The sequence below is a fragment of the Lithobates pipiens genome, unplaced genomic scaffold (genome assembly GCF_037356315.1).
Source record: "Lithobates pipiens isolate NorthernLeopardFrog02 unplaced genomic scaffold, aLitPip1_a1.2 Scaffold_3, whole genome shotgun sequence".
In the NCBI taxonomy this organism is placed as follows: Eukaryota; Metazoa; Chordata; class Amphibia; order Anura; family Ranidae; genus Lithobates; species Lithobates pipiens.
Window position 1 is genome coordinate 223,040,743 of NW_027507790.1, and position 25,749 is coordinate 223,066,491.

At 43.6% G+C, this 25,749-nt stretch overlaps 1 protein-coding gene across 3 annotated transcripts in view; it reads left to right on the top strand.

The window, feature by feature from the left end:
• Nucleotides 1–25,749, top strand: part of FYB1 (FYN binding protein 1) — a 301,988-nt gene that overhangs the window by 188,572 nt on the left and 87,667 nt on the right. For all 3 annotated transcript variants that reach the window (XM_077462820.1, XM_077462822.1, XM_077462821.1), the window contains exons 6-9: nucleotides 912–961; nucleotides 7,141–7,249; nucleotides 11,005–11,161; nucleotides 24,357–24,498. In XM_077462820.1, coding sequence (XP_077318946.1) covers nucleotides 912–961; nucleotides 7,141–7,249; nucleotides 11,005–11,161; nucleotides 24,357–24,498 — 458 coding nt within the window. The remainder of the gene's footprint in view (nucleotides 1–911; nucleotides 962–7,140; nucleotides 7,250–11,004; nucleotides 11,162–24,356; nucleotides 24,499–25,749) is intronic.

Sequence of the window (25,749 nt, forward strand, 5' to 3'; positions counted from 1 at the left end):
GTTTAGGTTGGTATATATTCTTCTACATATTTTTGGTAATAAAAATCTCAAAAAGCGTATATTTATTTGTTTGCGCAAAAGTTATAGCGTCTACAAAATAGGGGATAGATTTATGGCATTTTTATTATTTTTTTTTTTTTTACTAGTAATGGCAGCTTTATTGAGACTGCAACATTATGGCGGACATATCGGACACTTTTGACTTTTGGGTCAATTGACAATTATACAGTGATTAGTGCTATAAAAATGCACTGATTACTGTAATGTATATTACTCATGGCCGGCGGTCATCACGACCGCTGGTCACGAGCATCGGCACCCCAGCTGTGCAGCTCCTCGCGTGCACCTGCTATCCCGCTTAAAGGGACCAACATGTAGCTATGACCTGTCGCAGTATAATGACAGCGGCTGGTCGGCAAGTGGTTAAAGCACTAGTAAACCTTCAAAAAAACGAACAAAAAAATGGCCCCTGCGAGATAATGACATCATGTTCTAGTATCAAATACTAGCACAATATGAAATACTTACCTTAGAACAAAGTCCTCCAGTGGTGTGATATACCTGCTAACAGGGCTTCCATCCTCATCTGGTCTTCCTTCTGGGTTTGCGGGCTCCGGCCGTTTGATTGGCTGAACCATGATGACATCAGTCCTGCGGCACAGCTCTCTCAATGGACTGTATGCTGTCTATTGTGAGTCCATACATTGGCTCTACTAAAGTAATTTTCTCCTAAGCAGTGCACCTTTAGGAGATATTTACTGTGCCTATAGGTAAGCCTTATTATAGGCTTACCTTTAGGTAGATGTAAACAAGGTTACTCTACTACCTTTGAGAATGTATCTCTACCGTATATGACATTTTATTTTATTTCTGAATAATACATGTTTTATTGTTTTTTTGTTGTTCTACAGAGTGAGGAGAGTGAAGGAGAAGAGGTCTATGATGAACTTGACGAGCCAAGGTATATTTTAATATAGTGGTGTTTGTCTTTCTGGTAACACAAAGGGGGATTCATTTAGGCTGGGTTCACACGTATGCAAGTTGGATGTGGATTTCCCAGCATCCAATTCGCATGACAGGAGACTATGACTGGCTCTTAGACATGGGCGCCATCAAAAAATTTGTTTTATTTTGTTCTGTTTCTTACGGGAAAAAAAACGTAATTTGTGTCGATTCGTAAACTTTTCGTTAAAATAACGAAAGTTCGTTATGATGAATTTATCATTATGAGGGGTTCCCACCATCCCTGCGCTGTGCTGACTTCCTCCGATTGGTGAACAAAAACACCAGTCACAATTCTGTTAATTTGGATCTGAAATTCTGAAATTTCATATTTCGTATTAAAATTCGTAAGCATAGAAATTCCCCAATGGGTTCCCACCATCCCTGTGCTGACTTCCTGTAGTTTTAACTTTTAGGTTTGTTAACTTTTCGTAACAATTACCAATTTTCATTATGATGAATTTATCATTATGAGGGGTCCCCACCATCCCTGTGCTGTGCTGACTTCCTCTGATTGGTGCACAAAAACACCAGTCAAAATTCTGTTCATTTGGATCTGAAATTCCAAAATTTCATATTTCGTATAAAATTCGTAAGCATAGAAATTTCCCATTGGGTTCCCACCATCCCTGTGCTGACTTACTGGGGTTTTAACTTTTAGGTTCATTAACCTTTTGTAACAATTATAAATTTTCGTTATGAATTTGGATCCGAAATTCGTAAATGAAATTTCATACGTAATTTGTATGCAAAAAAAATTGTATTTCGGATTCGTACGAATGCACGAATTTCTGGAAATTTGTACGAATTTTGGATTCGCACAAAATGAATCGCACCTGTCTACTGGCTCTTAATGGAGCTGGTTCACACATCTCGGGGGTGGCCACGGAGCACACAGCAGAAGGGTCCTGTGCGTCTTCGGCTCCATTTCGGGTCCGACTTCTGGCAGACATTTCTAAATTGACACTGTCGCAAGGGAAGCTGCTGTTGTGCTAGCTGTCTGGCTGTGTCTGATGAAAATCTAAATTCTATTAACAAAAAATAAATGAAAAAATCACCAAAAAAAACAGTTGGAATGGAAATATTATTGGACAATTTATTGCAAATTTAAAGTGACACTAAGCCAGATAATATTTTTCAAAAAAATACCATACACATCCAGATAACACATAGGTTAAAAGTGGATCTTTTATGCAATTTCCTTCTTTTGGAAGGGCGGCACAGTGGCTAAGAGGTTAGAACTTTCGCCTAGCAGCACTAGGTTAATCTGTTCAAATTCCAACCAGGGCACTACCTGCATGGAGTTTGCATGAAAATATATAATTAAGATACAGTAGACAGCAAGTAATTACCCTAGCAGATAATAAATGAATGTGCCTGAATTAACAAAAAATAGTAATAATATAGTCGGTATCCTCATCCTCATAAATTTGGTATAGAAAGCAAAAATAGGGAAAGGGCCTATACATGGAACACTCCAACCATGGACTAGCCAAACATCCCCCAGTGGAATAAAGGACTGTCTTGATACCCAGAAAGTATAACAAATATAATTAAAATAATTTTTATTTAAACAAGAAAAAATATAAAATTAAAAACATTTGTTGACACACAACATAGTGACAACACATAATCGTGTATTTAGATGGTATGATTAGTTGATAGTTTTTTTTCAACTAGTTTCGCGACTGTTTGTCGCTTCTTCAGGAAAATCTTGGTAATATCTATGATTAAACATATAGCGTCAACATTGATGATAGAATATACAAAACACATATCGAAATTCTTGATGTACAGTGTATTTTTATAGTCATAAATACTTTTAATATTACAGAGCAAATGGCTCACCGCTATAGGGTACCAAGTTGCAGACCAAAATTGGAACACGGGTGGCCCCCACCCACTGGGCTTAGCCACCTTCGGGGCGGACACGGGAGGTTTATGCAGTGCCTTGCGAAAGTATTCGGCCCCCTTGAACTTTTCAACCTTTTGCCACATTTCAGGCTTCAAACATAAAGAAATAAAATTTTAATTTTTTGTGAAGAATCACCAACAAGCGGGACACAATTGTGAAGTGAAACGAAATCTATTGGATATTTTAAACTTCTTTAGCAAATAAAAAACTGAAAAGTGGTGCGTGCAAAATTATTCGTCCCCTTTACTTTCAGTGCAGCAAACTCACTCCAGAAGTTCAGCGAGGATACCTGAATGATCCAATGTTGTCCTAAATGACTGATGGTGATAAATAGAATCCACCTGTGTGTAGCCAAGTGTCTGTATAAATGCACCTGCTCTGTGATAGTCTCAGGGTTCTGTTGAAAGCGCAGAGAGCATCATGAAGACCAAGGAACACACCAGGCAGGTCCGTAATACTGTTGTGGAGAAGTTTAAAGCCGGATTTGGATACAAAAAGATTTCCCAAGCTTTAAACATCCCAAGGAGCACTGTGCAAGCGATCATTTTGAAATGGAAGGAGTATCAGACCACTGCAAATCTACCAAGACCTGGCCGTCCCTCTAAACTTTCAGCTCAGACAAGGAGAAGACTGATCAGAGATGCAGCCAAGAGGCCCATGATCACTCTGGATGAACTGCAGAGAACTACAGCTGAGGTGGGAGAGTCTGTCCATAGGACAACAATCAGTCGTACACTGCACAAATCTGGCCTTTATGGAAGAGTGGCAAGAAGAAAGCCATTTCTCAAAGATATCCATAAAAAGTCTTGTCTAAAGTTTGCCACAAGCCACCTGGGAGACACACCAAACATGTGGAAGAAGGTGCTCTGGTCAGATGAAACCAAAATCAAACTTTTGCCCACAATGCAAAACGATATGTTTGGCGTAAAAGCAACACAGCTCATCACCCTCAACACACCATCCCCACTGTCAAACATGGGGGTGGCAGCATCATGGTTTGGGCCTGCTTTTCTTCAGCAGGGACAGGGAAGATGGTTAAAATTGAGGGGAAGATGGATGCAGCCAAATACAGGACCATTCTAGATGAAAACCTGTTGGAGTCTGCAAAAGACCTGAAACTGGGACGGAGATTTATCTTCCAACAAGACAATGATCCCAAACATACAGAAAAATCTACAAAGGAATGGTTCACAAATAAACGTATCCAGGTGTTAGAATGGCCAAGTCAAAGTCCAGACCTGAATCCAATCGAGAATCTGTGGAAAGAGCTGAAAACTGCTGTTCACAAACGCTCTCCATCCAACCTTACTGAGCTCGAGCTGTTTTGCAATGAAGAATGGGCAAGAATTTCAGTCTCTCGATGTGCAAAACTGATAGAGACATACCCCAAGCGACTTGCAGCTGTAATCACAGCAAAAGGTGGCTCTACAAAGTATTAACGCAAGGGGGCAGAATAATTTTGCATGCCCCACTTTTCATTTTTTTATTAGTTAAAAAAGTTTAAAATATCCAATAGATTTCGTTCCACTTCACAATTGTGTCCCACTTGTTGGTGATTCTTCACAAAAAATTAAAATTTTATATCTTTATGTTTGAAGCCTGAAATGTGGCAAAAGGTTGAAAAGTTCAAGGGGGCCGAATACTTTCACAAGGCACTGTATAAATATAGCCGGCTGGAAAAAGAAAATAGCACCAATATCATCAGTCTTAGTGTATTCTTGTATCATTTAAAAGTTAATACTTTTAGAGACAATTCAATGGCTTTTTTTGCATATACCGATATACTTATCAGCAAATATCGAGGTAAAGTCCACATTGGAGATGGCTGCAGTAATCACAGACGGTCCTTAGAAGGACGGCTAAATATAATGGTCACATAGGGCTAATCCCCTATCGTCAGTCCCCAATCCCAAAGGCAAGGAATGCCTTAGATGTTCTGGCTAAAGATGTTAATCCTAATAAAGCAAATATATAGCACATTAGGAACCCCCCCGGTGGAGCAAGAGCTAAAGGCCAGATATAATAGAGGCTAGATCTATAACAAGTAGTTACCAGGGAATTGATTATGCCGCCGTCTGCTACGCCAACGTCCAGGTGGAGGAGCCGCTCTAACAGGGGGCCATAATGGCTCCCCTTTTTAACCTCCAACCCGGCGGCCGCCGCTCCACGTGCGCATGCGCCACTGTGTGGCCGCGCGCACCAGCTTCCGGCCACACAATGGCACATGTGCATGTGGAGCGGCAGACCCGGCGACGTCATCACTCGGTGCCCGGCGCCGTGGACTTTACCTCGATATTTGCTGATAAGTATATCGGTATGCAAAAAAAGCCATTGAATTGTCTCTAAAAGTATTAACTTTTAAATGATACAAGAATACACTAAGACTGATGATATTGGTGCTATTTTCTTTTTCCAGCCGGCTCTATTTATATAAACCTCCCGTGTCCGCCCCAAGGGTGGCTAAGCCCAGTGGGTGGGGGCCACCCGTGTTCCAATTTTGGTCCGCAACTTGGTACCCTATAGCGGTGAGCCATTTGCTCTGTAATATTAAAAGTGTTTATGACTATAAAAATACACTGTACATCAAGAATTTCGATATGTGTTTTGTATATTCTATCATCAATGTTGACGCTATATGTTTAATCATAGATATTACCAAGATTTTCCTGAAGAAGCGACAAACAGTCGCGAAACTAGTTGAAAAAAACTATCAACTTGGATACTAATCATACCATCTAAATACACGATTGTGTGTTGTAACTATGTTGTGTGTCAACAAATGTTTTTAATTTTATATTTTTTCTTGTTTACCACTTGAGATCCGCGCTATAGTCAATTGACGGCTACAGTGCGGATCTCCTTTTCCGGGACTACGTCTATTGACGTCGTCCCGTGTACGAGCGGCCTGCGCGCGCCCTGAGGGGCGCGCGCGGCGCGCTCTGTGATCGGCGAGTCCATGAGACTCGTCTGTTCACCGATCCGTGCAAGGGGTCGATCCCGACCCCTTATCTTGTGATCAGCTGTCAGCCAATGACAGCTGATCAGGTGACATAACGGAGCCGGTAATCGGCTAGTATTCCTCCTCGCGCTGTCAGCGCAAGGAGAAAAAAAAAAGCCGATCACCGGCGGCCGTGATTGGGACATCAGTCCCGATCACGGCCAGCAATGCAAGCGCCCACCTGCCCCCTGCCAGTGCCCACCTGCCCCCTGCAGTGCCACCCTAATAAAAAGTAAGTGCCCCCGTCAGTGCCACCCAGCAGTGCCCATAGTGCCACCCAGCAGTGCCCATAGTGCCACCCAGCAGTGCCCAGAATCTGCCTCAAAGGTGCTGCACCCCAGTGCCGCCCATCAGCACCCAGCAGTGCCGCCCATCAGTGCCCAGGAGTGCCGCCCAGCAGTGCCACCTATCAGAGCCACCTATCAGTGCCCATCAGTCCCATCTATAAGTGGTACCTATCAGTGCCCATCCGTGCCACCCATCCGTGCCACCCATCCGTGCCACCCATCCGTACCACCCATCCGTGCCATCTTATCTGTGCCCATCTTTGCCCATCAGTGCCGCCTTATCTGTGCCCATCGGTGCCGCCTTATCTGTGCCTATTAGTGCCGCCTTAACTATGCCTATCAGTGCCCACCAGTGAAGCCTATCAGTGCCCACCAATGCAGCCTATCAGTGCCCACCAATGCAGCCCATCAGTGCCCACCAATGCACCCTATCAGTGCCGCCTAATCAGCGCACTTTAATGAAGGAGAAAAATGACCCATTTGCAAAATTTTATAACAAACTATTAAAACATGATTTTTTTTTTTTTTTGCATCTTTTTTTGTTTGTTTAGCAAAAAATAAAACTCAGAGCTGTAACTAAATACCACCAAAAGAAAGCTCTATTTGTGGGAAAAAAATGATAAAAATTTAATTTGGGTACAGTGTTGTATGCCCGCGCAATTGTCATTCAAAGTGCATCAGCGCTGAAAGCTGAAAATTGGTCTGGGACTGAGGGGGGTTTAAGTGCCCAGTAAGCAAGTGGTTAAATAAAAATTATTTTAATTATATTTGTTATACTTTCTGGGTATCAAGACAGTCCTTTATTCCACTGGGGGATGTTTGGCTAATTACCCTAGCAGTCAACCATAGCACATTATTTTGTTTTTTATTTTATAAATTTATATATTTTGTGTTCCAGTTAGATAACATTTACATTTTCATGACTGTACTCACTATAGGAAAGAACAAGAAAAAGATGAAAAGAAGAGAAAAAAGGAACTGGAGCAAGCCAGGAAAGAGCAAAAGGACAAAGAAAAGAAGGAACAAGAGATACGAAAAAAATTTAAGGTGAGCTTATCAGCTGCTTTAACCACTTTTTTGTGATACGGCACTGCGTTGCTTTAACTGACAATTGCGCGGTCATGCGATGCTGTACTCAAACCATGTCCCCTTTTTTTCTCACAAATAGAGCCTTCTTTTGGTGGTATTTGATCACCTCTGCGGTTTTTATTTTTTGCGCTATAAACAAAAAAAGACAATTTTGGAAAAAAAAACAAATATCCCCAAAAATAAAACATAAATAAAAAATGTCTCCATCAGTTTAGGCCAATATGTATTCTTCAACATATTTTTGGTAAAAAAAATTGCAATAAGTGTATATTGATTGCTTTGTGCAAAAGTTATAGCGTCTACAAAACAGGAAATAGATTTATAGCAGCATTTTATTATTATTATTTTTTTACTAGCAATGGCGGCAATCTGCGATTTTTAGCAGGACTGGGACATTGAGGTGGACAGATCGGACACTTTTGACACTTTTTTGGGACCAGTGACATTTATACAGCGATCAGAGCTAAAAATAGCCACTGATTACTGTATAAATGTCACTGGCAGGGAAGGGGTTAACACTAGGGGGAGATCAAGGGGTTAAATGTGTTCCCTGGGTGTGTTCTAACTGTAGGGGGATGGGCTACCTAGGACATGACAGAGATCGCTGTTCCTGATGACTGGAAAAAGAAGATCTCTGACATGTCACTAGGCAGAATGGGGAATTGCCTTGTTTACATAGGCAGTTCCCCGTTCTGCCTCTGTGCACCGCGACCGCGGGTCGCCGGCGAACATCAAGTCCGCGGGACCCACGTGTCTGCTAGCCTCCCTGCACAGACCAACGTACAGCTACGGCAGTTTGTGCAAGAGAGCCGACCTGCCGCAGTATAATGATGGCGGCTGGTCGGCAAGATGTTAACCAAAGCAAAATTTCCAGGCGTACAATCCCAAGATAATTAGGAAAACTTGGACAAGAGTAGGTAGTAAAGTGGTCAATGGCTGCCATAGTTTTCTTTAGTGAAAGAATAGACTGGTGCACCACCTATTGACATGTTGTTGTCTTTCAAGTTATTCTGCAATTGTAAAAGTAGAACTATAGACAAAACCTTTTTTTTTTTCCATTTTGGATAGAGTAAGGGAGGGTTATAACCCCTGTCAGTTTTTTTGTTTTGTTTTGCCATCTGTATTCAATTCATTAAATTTCACTTCACTTCCTGTCCCATAGCCAAAATGGGAGGTTCGAGGAATTCCTGCTCTGGAAAAAGATGGTGTGGTTGTTTTTAAGGAGCACCATATGATGATACTTGAACAAAAAAGAGCTGCATGGTCAAGTTGCCAGAAAGAAGCCTTTACTGTACAAGTGCCACAAAAAAGCCCTGTTACAATATGCCCAACAACACCTTGAAATGCCTCATTGACTTTTTCTGGCATTGGCGTAGTAAAGGCTTCCTTCTGGCAGCTCAACCATGCAGCTCTTTTTTGTTCATGTATCATTGAATTGTGCTCCTTAAGACCGGGGTGCTTTGCAGGCGCTACAGTGCTAAAAATAGCACCCGCAAAGCGCCCTGAAACAGCCGCTGCTGTCTCTCCAGTGTGAAAGCCAGAGGGCTTATTGGGATTTTGTTTTACTAAAAATATGTAGCAGAATACATATTGGCCTTAAATGATGAAGAAATTAGAATTTTTAATATGTTTTGTATTAGATATGTTTTATAGCAGAAAGTAAAATATGTTTTTTTTTTTTTAACTGTTATGCTTTTTTGTTTATAGTGCAAAAAATAAAAAACACAGAGGTGATCAAATATCACCAAAGAAAGTTCTATTTGTGGGAAAAAGGGACATACATTTTATTTGGGCACAACACGACTGCACAATTGTCATTTAAAGCAACGCAGTGACTTATTGCAAAAATGGCCCGGTCATGACGGTGGATAAACCTTCCAGAGCTGAAGATGTTAATAATAGTAGGCTACAATTAATTGAAATACAGTGTGAAAATATATATATGATTTTATATTTTTTCCATAGATATGCTTTAAGGCTGGGTTCATACCTATGCGAATTGGATGCGGGTTTCTCCACATCAAATCCTGGCTCTCTATGGAGTCAGTTCACATATTTTCAGGGTGGCTGCGGAGCGCACTGCACAGAAACGCTGTGCGTCTTTAGCTCTATTTCAGGGCCGAATTCAGGCAAATATTTGGCCCTGATTCATCTCTGATATGGAGAACAGGGATGCATAGCGATTTCTGAAAAAATAAAAAGGTGATCTAACACCCTACACTGTCCTCGCCCCCAGCTGGACTTACAGTTGTGCTCAGAAGTTTACATACTCTGGCAGAATTTATGATTTCTTGGCCATTTTTCAGAGACTATGAATGATAACACAAAAACATTTCTTTCACTCATGATTAGCGTTTGGCTGAAGCCATTTATTATTAATCAACTGTGTTTACTCTTTTTAAATCATAATGATAACAGAAACTAGCCAAATGACCCTGATCAAAAGTTTATATACCCCAGTTCCTAATACTGCGTATTGCCCCCTTTAACATCAATGACAGCTTGAAGTCTTATGTAGTATTTGAGGATGAGGCTCTTTATCCTCTCAGATGGTAAAGCTGCCCATTCCTTTTGGCAAAAAGCCTCCAGTTCCTGTAAATTCTTGGGCTGTCTTGCATGAATTGCACGTTTGAGATCTCCCCAGAGTGGCTCAATAATATTGAGGTCAGGAGACTGAGATGCCACTCCAGAACCTTCATTTTATTCTGCTGTAGCCAATGACAGGTAGACTTGGCCTTGTGTTTTGGATCATTGTCATGTTGGAATGTCCGAGTACGTCCCATGCGCAGCTTCCTGGCTGATGAATGCAAATGTTCCTCCAGTATTTTTTGATAACATACTGCATTCATCTTGCCAACGGTTTCTGACCAAATTTCCTGTGCCTTTGTAGCTCCCACATCCCCAAACCATCAGCGATCCACCTCTGTACCTTTCATCATAGGCCTTGTTGACTCCTCTCCTCATGTAGCGTTTATGGTTGTGGCCAAAAAGCTAAATTTTTGTCTCATCACTCCAAATGACTTTGTGCCAGAAGGTTGAGGCTTGTCTCTGTGCTGTTTGGCGTATTGTAAGCGGGATACTTTGTGGCATTTGCATAGTAATGGCTTTCTTCTGGCGACTCGACCATGCAGCCCACCTTCTTTCAAGTGCCTCCTTATTGTGCGTCTTGAAACAGCCACATTATCATTCGTATTCTCTGAAAAATGGCCAAGAAATCATACATTCTGCCAGGGTATGTAAACTTATGAGCACAACTGTATCTTCATAGGTGGTGAGCTTTCAGTGCTCACACACATAGCGGTCCAGAGATTTGAATACCCGACTTTCTCACCCTAATTTCTGCAGGGCTTCTGGGACAGATGAGAGTCGCTCTGATCCATCCCCATTTTTTTCTGCAAAGTCAATTATATACTTCAACCGCTTGGCGCCGGCGCCTCCTGGCTCCTTAAGGGGTTTTAGATGCTGGGAGGCAGGGCGGGGTTTAGGGTCATGTGAACACTGATTGGCTGTCACAAAGTCAGAAAGCGTTGATCGGAAGCTTTCTGTTAACCACCATAACTGTGTTCTCGGCACAGCTGTTTTTGCAATATTGCACACAATATATTGCTCAACACCAAGGCCCACCTATATTTGCGTGCTGTTGGCGCCAAGAAGTTAAATGTGTGTTTTTGGGTTTAAAAAAGTTTTAATGTTTATTTTCTTTTTCTTCACAGTTAACAAGTAAGATTGAGGTTATTCATCAAGTCAAGGCCAGCGTGGACCACAAAGGTGGTAAAAATGAACTCTCTTTCAAGAATGGCGATGAGATTGAAATCATAAGGGTCACAGATAACCCTGAAGGAAAATGGCTGGGTAGAATGAATGGAATCTGTGAGTATATGTCAAATCACTCGTTTACCATCCAAATTGGTTTTACTTTTACTGTCAACAGGAGAGAAAGTAAGCAAAAGTCTCTCTGGAACCCTGGATAGCAGCAAAAACCAGACAGGGGTTCTATTATATTAACATTCTTTCCAAAACTGAAAAAAAGAGGCTTGACATACACTTTAAGGAGTCTATTTATAAAAAAAAAGACTGTGCGAATGTCTCAAGCCATCACGAATCATCCCCATAATTTGTCCAACACAGTTATTTCCTATGATTGTCAGCCCCCTCTAGTGGCCATAATGCAGTATTTTTCTGATATTTAAAAAGAAAATGACTGCATAATGGCTACTAGAGGAAGATGACGATCATAGGAAATAAACATATTACGGTGATTATTTGTGACTTCTGTGTGAATGATTGAGACATTCGCATAGTCAATTTTTTATAAATAGGGTCCTAAGTGTTGGGGTAAAGGCCAGGGGTTTGGAGGTTAAAGCGGTAGTAAACCCGAAAATTTATTTTTTATTTTTTTAAACCTGCAAAGCAAAAGGCATAATGAGCTAGTATGCACCGCATACTAGCTCATTATGAAATACTTACCTTAGAACGAGGCCCCGACATCTGGCCCGATCCACGCCGAGGGAGCTGACATGCTCCCTCGGCGTTTCTTCCGGGCATCGCGGCTCCGGCGCTGTGAGTGGCCGGAGCCGCGATATCGTCACTCCCGCACATGCGCGCGGGAGATTTCATTCCGGCCGGCCGGCCACTGCCGGATTTTCAGGCCGAGAGTCCCCTTGTGCGCATGCGCCGCTGCAGTCAGCGGCGCATACCGAGGGGAATATCTCCTCAAACCGTACAGGTTTAGGAGATATTTTTTTTTACCTACAGGTAAGCCTTATTATAGGCTTTCCTGTAGGTAAAAGTTAAAAATGTGAGTATACAACCACTTTAAGCTTTAGATTAAATGATGAGGGCAAAAGGTTAAACCCCAATGTTTTTGTAATTTTGGATATGGTAGGGGAGGATTAGAACCTCTGTCAGTTTTTTATTGTTGTCTGTGTCCCCCACTGGGGAGATTCATTCTCTTTCTTTGTTCTGGTGAACATTGCCACTGAGTCGGAAAGGAATAGGAAATCCAAAATTCTAAGTTGTCGCCAGACATAAATAGAAGGAAACGTTTTTCTAACACAATTGTTCCAGGGATAACAAAAAGTGGATTTTCCTTGTTTTTAAGAGATTTCATTCTCTTTTCTGTTATGTATACAACACAGAAAATGAAGGCATATCAGAGACAGCAAAGAAAAAAATTACAGGGTTTTTTATATAGTTTAGGGGGAATATTTATAAATCAATTAATCTGACATTCACCAAGCATTTACAGTGCCTTGAAAAAGTATTCACACCCCTTGAAATTTTCCACATTTTGTCATGTTACAACCAAAAACTTAAATTTATTATTGGGATTTTATGTGATAGACCAACACAAAGTGGCACATAAAATTGTGAAGTGGAAGGAAAATGATAAATGGTTTTCAACATTTTTTACAAATAAATATGTGAAAAGTGTGGTGTGCATTTGTGTTCAGCCCCCCTGAGTCAATACTTTGTAGAACCACCTTTCTCTGCAATTACAGCTGCAGATCTTTTTGGGGATGTCTCTACCAGCTTTGCACATCTAGAGAGTGATATTTTTTCCCATTCTTCTTTGCAAAATAGCTCAAGCTCTATTAAATTGGATGAAGAGCATCTCTGAACGGTCAACGTCTAGACCAATTAAACTGGATTTAGGTCTGGACTTTGACTTGGCCATTCTAACACATGAATATGATTTGATCTAAACCGCTCCATTGTAGCTCTGGCTGTATCTTTAGGGTTGTTGTCCTGCTGGAAGGTGAACCTCCGCCCCAGTCTCAAGTCTTTTGCAGAATCTAACAGGTTTTCTTCTAAGATTGCCCTGTATTTGGCTCCATCCATCTTCCCATCAACTCTGACCAGCTTCCCTGTCCCTGCTGAAGAAAAGCATCCCCACAACATGATTCTGCAAACACCATGTTTCACGGTGTGTTCAGGGTGATGTGCAGTGTTCGTTTTCTGCCACACATAGCGTTTTGCTTTCAGGCCAAAAAGTTCAAATTTGGTGTCATCTGACCAGAGCACCTTCTTCCACATGTTTGTGTCCCCCACATGGCTTCTCGCAAAATTCAAACAGGACTTCTTATGGCTTTCTTTCAACAATGGCTTTTTTCTTGCCACTCTTCCATAAAGGCCAGATTTGTGGAGTGCACAACTAGGGCTGCATTCCCACCTGAGCATTTCAAAGTCGATTTTGCCATGTTTTTGCCACAATTTTGTACAGGTCACCAATGTAAAAAGCAGAAAAACACTTATAATCTGCCCCATAGAAGCTCATGTACTTTTTTGAGCTTAAGGCATTTTTCAGGCATTTTTCTTTAGGTGACAAATGCTCAGATGTGAACAGGTGTCATTGAAATTAATGGGATTTTGCTTGTTGCCTGTTTTTCAGGCCTTTTTTCTGGCGTTTTATGAGCTGAAACTGCTTAGGTCTGAATGCAGCCTAATGGTTGTCCTGTGGACAAATGCTCCAACCTGAGCTGTGGATCTCTACAGCTCCCCCAGAGTTACCATGGGCCTCTTGGTTGCTTCTCTGATTAATGCTATCCTTGCCCAGCCATCAGTTTAGGAGGATGGACGCATCTTGGTAGGTTTGCAGTTGTGCCATTCTCTTTCCATTTTCAGATGATGGATTGAACAGTGCTTCGTGAGATGTTCAAAACTTGGGATTTTTTTTATAACCTAACCCTGCTTTAAACTTCTCCACAACATCATCCCTGACCTGTCTGGTGGGTTCCTTGGGGGTTCCTTGGCCTTCATGATAGTGTTTCTTCAAAAAGGTTCTCAAAAAAACCTCTGAGGGCTTCAAAGCTGTATTTATACTGAGATTAAATTACTAATTAGGTGACTTCTGAAGGCAATTGGTTTCATTAGATTTTAGTTTGGGGTATTAGAGTAAAGGGGACTGAATACAAATGCATGCCACACAAAAATGTTGAAAACCAGTTATCATTTTCCTTACACTTCACAATTATGTGCCACTTTGTGGTGGTCTATCACATAAAATCCCAATAAAATAAATGTAATTTTTGGTTGTAACATGAGAAAATGTGAAAAATTTGAAGGGATACAAATACTTTTTCAAGGCACTGTACTGCAGATGAATCTACCAGGTGCAAGTGTTTTACTGATTCGCGGCTAATGACTGGTAAATGTCACATTCACTGCATTATACAGTGGGGAAAATAATTATTTGATTCCTGCATATTTTATAAGTTTTCCCACTTACAAAGAAATGAAGGGTCTATATTTTTTATCATAGGTGTATTTTAAATGATAGAGACAGAACATCAACCACAAATCCAGAAAAAACACATGATACAAATGTTATAAATTGAGATCAGGGGTTAAAAGAAGTATTTGATCCCCTACCTTCCAGCAATAACTCTGGCTCCCACAGACTTGCTACAGTATGTGGTACTCAGATTAGTCCAGTGAATGCAAGAAAGTGCTCCTAACGACAACTCGTTATGTGTATAAGAGACACCTGTCCACAGAATCCCTTCAAACCTCACCATCTTAGGCAAGACCAAGGAGCTGTCAAAGGACGTCAGAGACAAGCTATATATATAAGTATCCCAAATACAGCCAGAGAAATCCCAATGGTGGGTATCCACCCCAATTATATGCAAAGCACTATCCACTAGGGAAATGGGGAATGGTGAGTAGCATCGGGGTTTTGTTCTACCCAATAGGTAACAGGTAACTATAAACACAAAATTGGCATAAAAACCACACGTTTTTATTAGAAAAGCTAAAACACCCCCCCTTACATTGAAATCGGGGAATTTGACTCAACTTTCAAGTATAAATGACATGTACAAAGTATTCAAAATAACATAAAAACAATATACACAAGATCATTCACTTCATCCACGTGTTTCGACTAGAATGGTCTTCCTCAGGGGCTTCCCTTGGGTTGCACATCAAAGAATATTCTAGATATTATACACATTTGTCCTAGAATATTCTTTGATGTGCTAACCAAGGGCAAAACCCTGAGGAAGACCATTCTGGTCGAAACACATCGGGCCGCTTGGAAAACATAACCTCATCATATTTAGATTAAAGTTAATGATATTGTGTATATTGTTTTTATGTTATTTAGCATACTTTGTACCTGTCATTTATACTTGAAAGTTGAGTCAAATTCCCTGATTCCAATATAGAGGGGGTGTTTTAGCTTTTCTAACACAAAAATTTGCTTTTTATGTCAATTTTGTGTTTATACTTACCTGTTACCTATTGGGTATCACAAAACCTGGTGCTCCTCACCATTCCCCATTTCCCTAGTGTCCCTAGTGCTTGACATCAGGGACAAGATTGTAGACAAGCATAAGGCTGGAATTGGCTACAAGACCATCAGCAAAAAGATTGGTGAGACGGAGACAACTGTTGGATTGATTATTCGCAAATGGAAGAAATACAAAATAACCATCAATCGCCCTCGGTCTGGAGCTCCATGCAAGAATTTGCCTCATGGGGTAATGATGATCATGAGAAAAGTGAGGGATCAGCCCAGAACTACACAGGAGAAGCTTGTGAATGGTAGCACAATACGGTGCCATGGATTAAAATCCTGCAGCACCCGCAAGGGCCCCCTCCTCAATAAGGCACATGTACAGGCCAGTCTGAAGCTTGCCAATGAAAATCGAAATAATTCATTTTAGGATTGGGAGAAAGTGCTGTGTTCAGATGCAGTGCCGGCTGGTGTTTTTTTTTGGGGGGGCAGCAAACAACCCCCCCAGCACCTCAAACCCCCCCCCCCGCTCGCTTGCTGTCTTACCCCATCTAGATGGCAGTCATTGGCAGTGGGCAGCGGCTCCTGTGTCCTCTCGTCCATCACGACGGTCATGCTTCTCCTCCCCTCCTCCTAGGCATCCAATAGGATCGTCTGTCCTTTCAGTCAATCGGGTGACTGGTCTCATAACCCGCTTCCTGATTGGCCGGGAGGAGGAACAGTGTTATATGAATATTCATTCTCTATTGTAACACACCTGGGTTGGCTTGGTTCGCATTCTCTGCACCCCAAGCCCACCCTATTTTGAAGCCTATTAGAGCCTCTGCCTCTTAGTCCTTGTACACACGGTCGGACATTCCGACAACCAAATCCGTCGGATTTTGTCCGATGGATCTTGTCCAAAACTGTTGCATACACACGGTCGGACAAAGTTGTCGGAAAATCCAATCTTTCAGAACGTGATGACGTAATTTCGTTACGATGGGACTACGTTCAGGCTAGTAGCCAATAGCTTTGATGTAGGAATTTGATCTGAGCATGCGTGGCACTTTGTCCGATCGGAATTCTCTACACATGATCGGAGTATGTCCGATCGGACCAGTTTGTCGGAAAATATTTCCAGCAAGTTGGAAAATTTGGTCCGACGGATATTCCAACGGAAACAGTCCGATGCATACCACATACAGTTGGATTATCCGACAAAACGGTCCGATAGGACACATTCCGACGGATTCTCCGACCGTGTGTACAAGGGCTCATAAGGTGCTTCAAAAAAAAACAGTTGGAATCGATGCATCTGGCATCCTGAAAGGGGCCGGATGCATGGATGCACCCCCTATGGACGGGCCGCTCCTGGTCAGATGAGACCAAAATTAAACTCTTTGGCATTAACGCAACTCAACATGTTTGGAGGAAGGAAAATTCTGACTGTGACCCTAAAAACACCATCCATACAGTCAAGCATGGAGGTGGAAACATTATGCTTTGGGGCTATTTCTGTTATAAAGGTACAGACGGACTCTGCCACATTGAGGGGCCAATGAATAGGGCCATGTATTGATGGGTCATGAATGAGTCTTCCATCATGACAATGACCCAAAACATACTGCCTAGGCAACAAAGGAGTGACTCAAGAAGAAGCACATTAATGTCATGGAGTGGCCTAGCCAGTAATCCAGACCTTAAAGTGGAGTTCCACCCAAGGGTGGAACTTCTGCTTATCTGTCTCCTCCCCCCCTTTGGTGCCACATTTGGCACCTTTCAGGGGGGAAGGGGTACCTGTTTTTGACAGGTACCCTGTCCCTACTTCCGTCAGACCTCGCTGCGGCAAGGTACATTGAAAGTCCGGCCCCCTCTTCCTTCCCTTGCTGTCGGGCCAGTAGGAGAGCACAGCGCGCTTCGCGCATGCACAGCCAAGTTCCCTTACCAGCAGTGGCGGCGGCAGCACCAGACAGCAGATAGAAAAATAGGCTGTGGTGCCAACATTGCTGGACTTCAGGAAGGGTGAGTGTCTTAATATTAAAAGTCAGCAGGTACAGTATGTGTAGCTGCTGACTTAGAATTTTTTGGGGGGAGGCGGAACTCCACTTTAATCCTATTGAAAATATATGGAAGGAGCTGAAACTTCGATTTGTCAAGTGACAGCCAAGAAACCTTAAAGCGGAGGTCCACCCTAAAGTGGACCTTCCACTCATTGGAATCCTCCCCCCCTCCGGCGCCACAATTGGCACCTTTCAGGGGGGTGCAGGTACCTGTACAGTACAGGTATCTGCACCCACTTCCGGCGTAGATTCTGCAGAAAGGAACGCCCCTTTCCGCAGAATCCACGCCCCTTTCCGAAAGTCCCCCGCTGCCTGCTGGGAAACACACGGATCCCAGAGACAGCGGGGACCATCCATATTGTGCAGCGCGACTTGCGCATGCGCAGTAGGGAACCGGGAAATGAAGCCGAGAGGCTACACTTCCTGATTCCCATACCCAAGATGGCGGCGGCAGCACCCGAGAGACGATCGAGAGATCGGCTTCGGGTGCCGACATCGCGGGCGCGCTGGGCGGGTAAGTGTCCTTATTTTAAAAGTCAGCAGCTGCAGTATTTGTAGCTGCTGGCTTTTAAAAAAAAAAAAAACGGAGGCCTATTAGGTTAATGTCTATGTTTTAGGAAATAGACTACTGCTCCCAGCCAGTCCAACTTGCAAATCATGTGTTCCCCGGCCACACTGATTTGACACACACATCCCCACAGTGTCTTCTCTGATACAGGACTCTTCACCATCCATGTGCATGATAAAGACTCTGCTAGTGACCGTGTAGAAGCAGAGTTCCTTTACAGAATCCCTGGCACATCCTCCAGCCATCCACTGTGGTAACACTCACCGACCTCCCATGTTCCAGCCCTGGGTCCTTGATGAGGAACTTTCCCGGACCATGCGTTCTGACAGCTTCTCCTGCCCCTCTGCTCCAGGAGTTCCCTGCCAATGGCCCTGTGGTGAGAGAGACATTGCCAGTGACCGTGTAAAGGCAATGTTCCCTCACAGTTCTCCCCGGGGCCTCCTCCTGCGATCCCACACCCCCCAGATGGGGGTGTGATCCTGCGGCTGTCTAGCACTCCATTCCTCACGTCACCCAGTCGACTACTCCTCCCCAGCAACATTGGCAGGGGGCGGGCCTCAGCATATATAGGAGGCCCTCCCCCTGCTACTGCCAGTTAGGGATTGGTCAGGGCTCCCACATGGGCTGCCTGTCACTCCAGCTCTAGGTCCAGCCTCCTCTTCCAGAACATTCTCCCTGGAAGCAGGGGAGGAGCCTCAGAACCAGAGCACAAGTAGCCACACCCACTTCTACTCTAACCACTCTCAGAATCAAAACAGACAAGCCTAGCTTGCAGCATAAGCCTGCCTAAATTTGCCTGTGCTGAACAAACCTAAAATAAAAAAAATAACCCTTACTAGCACCTACCTTTTGGTAGAGGGTGCTACATTTGTATCGTGTTTTTTCTGGATTTGTGGTTGATGTTCTGTCTCTATCATTTAACCCTTTCCCGCCGAGCGTACGCACATCTGCGTACTCGGCTTCCGGGGGTTATACCGGGATGATGCCCGCACCTGCAGGCATCATCCCGGTACCGATTTTTACAGCAGGCGATTGGCTATCCAGGCATAACAACCGATGCGGCTAAAAGCCGCTCGGCTGTTATGCCGGAGGAGCGGGAGGGGACGCCCCCCCCTCCCGCCGCCTCTCGCCGCTGTTACCGGTGCTCCCGCTCGATCGGGAGCACCGATTAAAGATCCGTCGGCTCTGGCTGCTGGGGAGGAACTGGAACGAAGCCGTAATCGGCTTCGTTCCAGTCTCCTCATCGTAAACACGGAAGCGACGTCATGACGTCACTTCCCGTTTACTCGGCTGCCAATGGCGCCGGTTTTAAAAAAATATCCGGTATTCAGAATCGCCGTTTTCGGCGATCTGAATACACTGAAGTGTAAAGGAGGGGTGGGGGGTCTTTTAGACCCCCGATCCCTCCATAAAGAGTACCTGTCACCGCCTATTACTGTCACAAGGGATGTTTACATTCCTTGTGACAGCAATAAAAGTGATCAAATTTTTTTTTTTTTTTTTTAAACAATTTAGTCATTTAAAAATAAATAAAATAAATAAAAAAAAAAAAAAAAAATTTTCAAAGCGCCCGCCGTCCCCGCGAGCTCGCGAAGCAAAGAAAACGCATGCGGAAGTCGCGCCCGCGTACGTAAACGGTGTTCAAGTCACACATGTGAGGTATCAGCCGCGATCGTCAGAGCGAGAGCAATAATTCTAGCAGTAGACCTCCTCTGTAACGCTAACCTGGTAACCGTAAAAAATGTTTAAAGCGTCGCCTATTGAGATTTTTAGGTACCGTACTTTGTCGTCAATCTACAAGTGCGCGCAATTATAAAGTGTGACATGTTTGGTATCTATTTACTCGGCGTAACATTATCTTTCACATTTCGCAAAAAAATTGGGCTAATTTTACTGTTTTGTTTTTTTTTTATTCATGAAAGTGTCCCTTTTCCCAAAAAGTTGCGTTTAAAACACCACTGCGCAAATACCGTGTGACATAAAATATTGCAACAATCGCCGTTTTATTCTCTAGAGCCTCTGCTAAAAAAATATATATAATGTTTGGGGGTTCCAAGTAATTTTCTAGCAAAAAATATGGATTTTAACTTGTAAACACCAAATTCCAAAAATAGGCTTAGTCATGAAAGGGTTAAAATACACCTATGACAAAAAATAAATAAAAAAAGAGACCCTTCATTTCTTGGTAAGTGGGCAAACCTACAAAATCTGCAGGGGATCAAATAATAATTTTCACCACTGTAAATACGTCCTAGCGTTAGAATGAATGTATAATCATTTCAATGGTTTATATAAACATAAAAAAAAACAGCTTGATAGAAATACATTATCCATATGTGCTAAAGCTTTTGAATCCTTGTTTCTGTTTTTTATGTTGTAATTAGTGATGACCGAACGGTTCGCCCGGCGGTCGTTTTGCGGCGAATTTCGGCCGTTCGCGGTCCGCTCGTTCGCTCGACTATTGGCGTTGTTCGCCCTGGCGGACTTACGTGTTTAATGTGTAAAAGAACTTTGACCTATGATGACACATCCATCATGGGCTACAGTACATAGGGTTGAGTGCGGTACAGTCTGCTGTTCTGTAAGGACCGCTATCGGTCCACAATAGATAGGGTTGAGGTGCACCACTGCTGACCGCTGCCCTATACTGCAGCAGTCCTTCATTGGTATAGGGACTGAAGTACAGTCTGCTAATCACTAACACACAACCTGCTTGGTCCACAAAAGTTCTTATAAGGACTGGTAACTTGGTCTAGGGTGCTACAGTACATAGGGTTGAGTGCGGTACAGTCTGCTATTCTATAAGGACTGTTATCGGTCCACAATACATAGGGTTGAGGTGCACTACTGCTGACCGCTGCCCTATACTGCAGCAGTCCTTCATTGGTATAGGGACTGACGTACAGTCTGCTAATCACTAACACATAACCTGCTTGGTCCACAAAAGTTCTTATAAGGACTGGTAACTTGGTCTAGGGTGCTACAGTACATAGGGTTGAGTGAGGTACAGTCTGCTATTCTATAAGGACTGTTATTGGTCCACAATACATAGGGTTGAGGTGCACTACCTTCTTTCTTCATTTGGCTCACTTCCTTGTCCCAAAAAAGCACACCGTACTATATGCCCCTACCCTCCTCTTTGAGGAGGTTGAGCGGTGTCATATTTCTACTGGGGCTGCTTATGATATCCCTGTGCTGTGCTGACTTCCTCCTGGGGGTTCTTATTATGAGGGGATCACACCATCCCTGTGCTGTGCTAAATTACTCCTGGGGGTTCTTATAGTGAGGGGATCACACCATCCCTGTGCTGTGCTGAGTTTCTCCTGGGCCTGCTTATTATGAGGGGATCACACCATCCCTGTGCTGTGCTGAGTTTCTCCTGGGCCTGCTTATTATGAGGGGATCACACCATCCCTGTGCTGTGCTGACTTCCTCCTGGGGGTTCTTATTATGAGGGGATCACACCATCCCTGTGCTGTGCTGAGTTTCTCCTGGGCCTGCTTATTATGAGGGGATCACACCATCCCTGTGCTGTGCTGACTTACTCCTGGGGCTGCTTACGGTGCTGCTGTCAGTGCTGTATATCACGGTGCTGCTGTCAGTGCTGTATATCACGGTGCTGGTGTGAGTGCTTAATGTCACGGTGCTGCTGTCAGTGCTGTATATCACGGTGCTGATGTCAGTGCTTAATGTCACGCTTCTGATGTCAGTACTCTCTATCACGGTGCTGCTGCCAGTGCTGTATATCACTGTGCTGATGTCAGTGCTGTATGTCACGCTTCTGATGTCAGTGCTCTCTATCACGGTGCTGCTGTCAGTGCTGTATATCACGGTGCTGATGTCAGTGCTGTATGTCACGCTTCTGATGTCAGTGCTCTCTATCACGGTGCTGCTTTCAGTGCTGTATATCACGGTGCTGATGTCAGTGCTGTATGTCACGCTTCTGATGTCAGTGCCCTCTATGGCGGTGCTGTTGTCAGATGACTCTATCACGGTGCAGGTGTCATTGCTGTATGTCACGCTTCTGATGTCAGTGCTCGCTATCACGGTGCTGCTGTCAGTGCTGTATATCACGGTGCTGGTGTCAGTGCTCTCTATCACTGTGTTGCTGTCAATGCTGTATGTCACGGTGCTGGTGTTAATGCTTTATGTCACGCTGCTGATGTCAGTGCCCTCTATCACGGTGCTGTTGTCAGATGCCTCTATCACGGTGCATGTGTCATTGCTGTATGTCACGCTGCTGGTGATCATCTCCTGCACCCTCTTCTTTGCCTACCCTGGTCCCTGACCTTCCCTCTCCTCCATTGCCTTCATGCGCTCCACAGTCCTGAATTGTCAGAACAATTTCCCATATAAAAAAAGAATGCTTGTAGTTATCGATCCCAAATTCACCTCATACATGTGTTATGTCATTGGCCATGTGGTGGGACTATGTTTGCCCAGCTAATAATTATCTTGTGGCTGCAAATTTGACCTAAAGGTTTGCGAAGTTCGCCTCCCATTGAAGTCAATGGGGCCCGCCGCGAACGTTCGGTTTCGCGAACGGTCGGCCTCGTTCGCGGTCCGCGTTCGCGAAACGTCCCGTCGGAGGTTCGGGACCGCACTCAACCCTATGTACTGTAGCACCCTAGACCAAGTTACAAGTCCTTATAGGAACTTTTGTGGACCAAGCAGGTTGTGTGTTAGTGATTAGCAGACTGTACTTCAGTCCCTATACCAATGAAGGACTGCTGCAGTATAGGGCAGCGGTCAGCAGTGGTGCACCTCAACCCTATCTATTGTGGACCGATAGCGGTCCTTACAGAACAGCAGACTGTACCGCACTCAACCCTATGTACTGTAGCACCCTAGACCAAGTTACCAGTCCTTATAAGAACTTTTGTGGACCAAGCAGGTTGTGTGTTAGTGATTAGCAGACTGTACTTCAGTCCCTATACCAATGAAGGACTGCTGCAGTATAGGGCAGCGGTCAGCAGTGGTGCACCTCAACCCTATGTATTGTGGACCGATAGCGGTCCTTACAGAACAGCAGACTGTACCGCACTCAACCCTATGTACTGTAGCACCCTAGACCAAGTTACCAGTCCTTATAAGAACTTTTGTGGACCAAGCAGGTTGTGTGTTAGTGATTAGCAGACTGTACTTCAGTCCCTATACCAATGAAGGACTGCTGCAGTATAGGGCAGCGGTCAGCAGTGGTGCACCTCAACCCTATGTATTGTGGACCGATAGCGGTCCTTACAGAACAGCAGACTGTACCGCACTCAACCCTATGTACTGTAGCACCCTACACAGACCAAGTTACCAGTCCTGATAAAGAGCTTTGTGGAACAAGTGAGTTGTGAATGATTAGAAGACTGCAGCAGAAGGGCAGCAGTCAAGTATAATATTCTTTCTATATTTGGAAGAAAGAATATTATACGTGTACAAGCCTATTACCGTACCACTGATACCAGTCCTGAAAAGAACCTTTGTGGAACTAATAGTAACAACAAGTCTTTAAACTGACCCTCACTGCCTGACAACACTGCTTCCTTCCTGTCCCTATACAAAGTGGCAAAAAAGAGTAGACTGGAATGATTAGTGGTTACTGGAATAGCTCTTTTGTGGACCTAATAGTAACAGCTAATGATGATGATGATGATGATGAAAGACTAATCTGGCTGTCCCTGTAGCACACACCGTCCTTTCCCTTTCTCTAAACTGACAAAAGACACTCAGGCTGCTGCAAGAATCAGTAGCACAGCAAACCTATATACACCTAACACCTATACCAGTCCTGAAAAGAACTTTTGTGTACCAAATAGCTAGCGTTTTATCTGTCCCTACTCCACACAGGAACCTTTCCCTATAGTGACAGAAGAAAGAATGTAAAATGGCCACCGCATCGGGTGTATTTATAGGTTAGGGGGAATGTCCAAGTGTCCATGTGCTGTCATGTCTCAATTGGCTGTCCTGTACCCCATGATAGACGTGTCATCATAGGTCAAAGTTCTTTTACACATTAAACATGTAAGTCCGCCGGGGCGAACAACAGGAAAAGGCGAGCGAACGAGCGGACCGCGAACGACCGAAATTCGCCGCAAAACGACCGCCGGGCGAACCGTTCGGCCATCACTAATTGCCACATACTGCTGAACAATTGGTATGCAGTAGTCTAATTCAGTAATGGCACATATAGTGATTTTGCTTTTACGGTGTTATTTATGTTCTTAGATGGTTACATCAAAACGACGATGGTGAATGTTGACTATGACTCTCTAAGGAGAAGAAAAACAGTAACTTTGCCCACTCCCATGAAACTCGATTCAGACCAGGAAATTTATGACGATGTTGGAGAGGATCAGGCCAGCAGCAAGTAAGAACCATAATTGGATCCAATAACCATACCCAAAATTCTGCTCTTTGTTATTTCATTGGATATTTTGTGCTAATGGAGTCTCAGGTGTCTATGATTATTAATAATAATAATTAATTATTGATATGTAAGTAGAACTCCAGGCACAAATCCCAGGGTATAAGTTGTAGGTCTCACATACAGTACATGCAAACATCCTTCATCCAAAAAAAAATCAAAACCTTGGTAACGATACTAATGCACCTGATGGGTAGAGAAATGTAGCGTTAAAGGAAACTCATAAGGTTTATTGTGAATTTCGTTTTTTTTTACATTTATATTTTTTCGCTGATTTCCTGTTTGGGTGAGCTGCATCAATCAATCAACCAAAATTTTCAATAGGATTATACAAACCAAAACCAAGTCTCCCCTCTCTCCTCCAATATACACTGAGCAAAATTATAAACGCAACACTTTTGTGTTTGCCCCTATTTATCATGAGCTGAACGCAAAGATCTACAACTTTTTCTATGTACATAAAAGGTCTAAATCTGTGTTAATGGGCACTTCTCCTTTGCCGAGATAATCCATCCACCTCACAGGTGTGGCATATCAAGATGCTGATAGGACAGCATGATTCTTGCACAGGTGTGCCTAATGCCACGTACACATGACCGGACTTTTCGAGGGACTAGGTCCGACGGTCTTTCCGACGGACTTTCGGTGGAGTTCTGACAGACTTTCCGAATGAACGGACTTGGCCACACACAATCACACCAAAGTCCAACGGATTCAAACGTGATGACGTATGACTGGACTAGAAAAAGGAAGTTCATAGTCAGTAGCCAATAGCTGCCCTAGCTTCGGTTTTTGTCCGTCGGACTAGCATACACACGAACAGATTTCTCGGTCCGGCGGAGTTCCAGTGGAAAAATTTAAAACGTTCTATTTCTAAAGTCCGGTGGATTTTTGGCAAGCAAAGGTCCGATGGAGCCCACACAAGATCGAATTGTCCGACGGACTCGTTCCGTCGGACCTTTGCTGTCAAAAAGTCTGGTCGTGTGTACGCGGCATTAGGCTTGCCACAATAAGAGGCCACTCTAGAATGTGCAGTTTTTTCACACAGCACAATGCCACAGATGTCACAAGTTTTGAGGGAGTGTGCGATTGGCATGCTGACTGTAGGAATGTCCACCAGAGCTGTTGTCCTTGAATTGAATGTTCATTTCCCTACCATAAGCCGTCTCCAATGGAGTTTCAGAGAATTTGGCA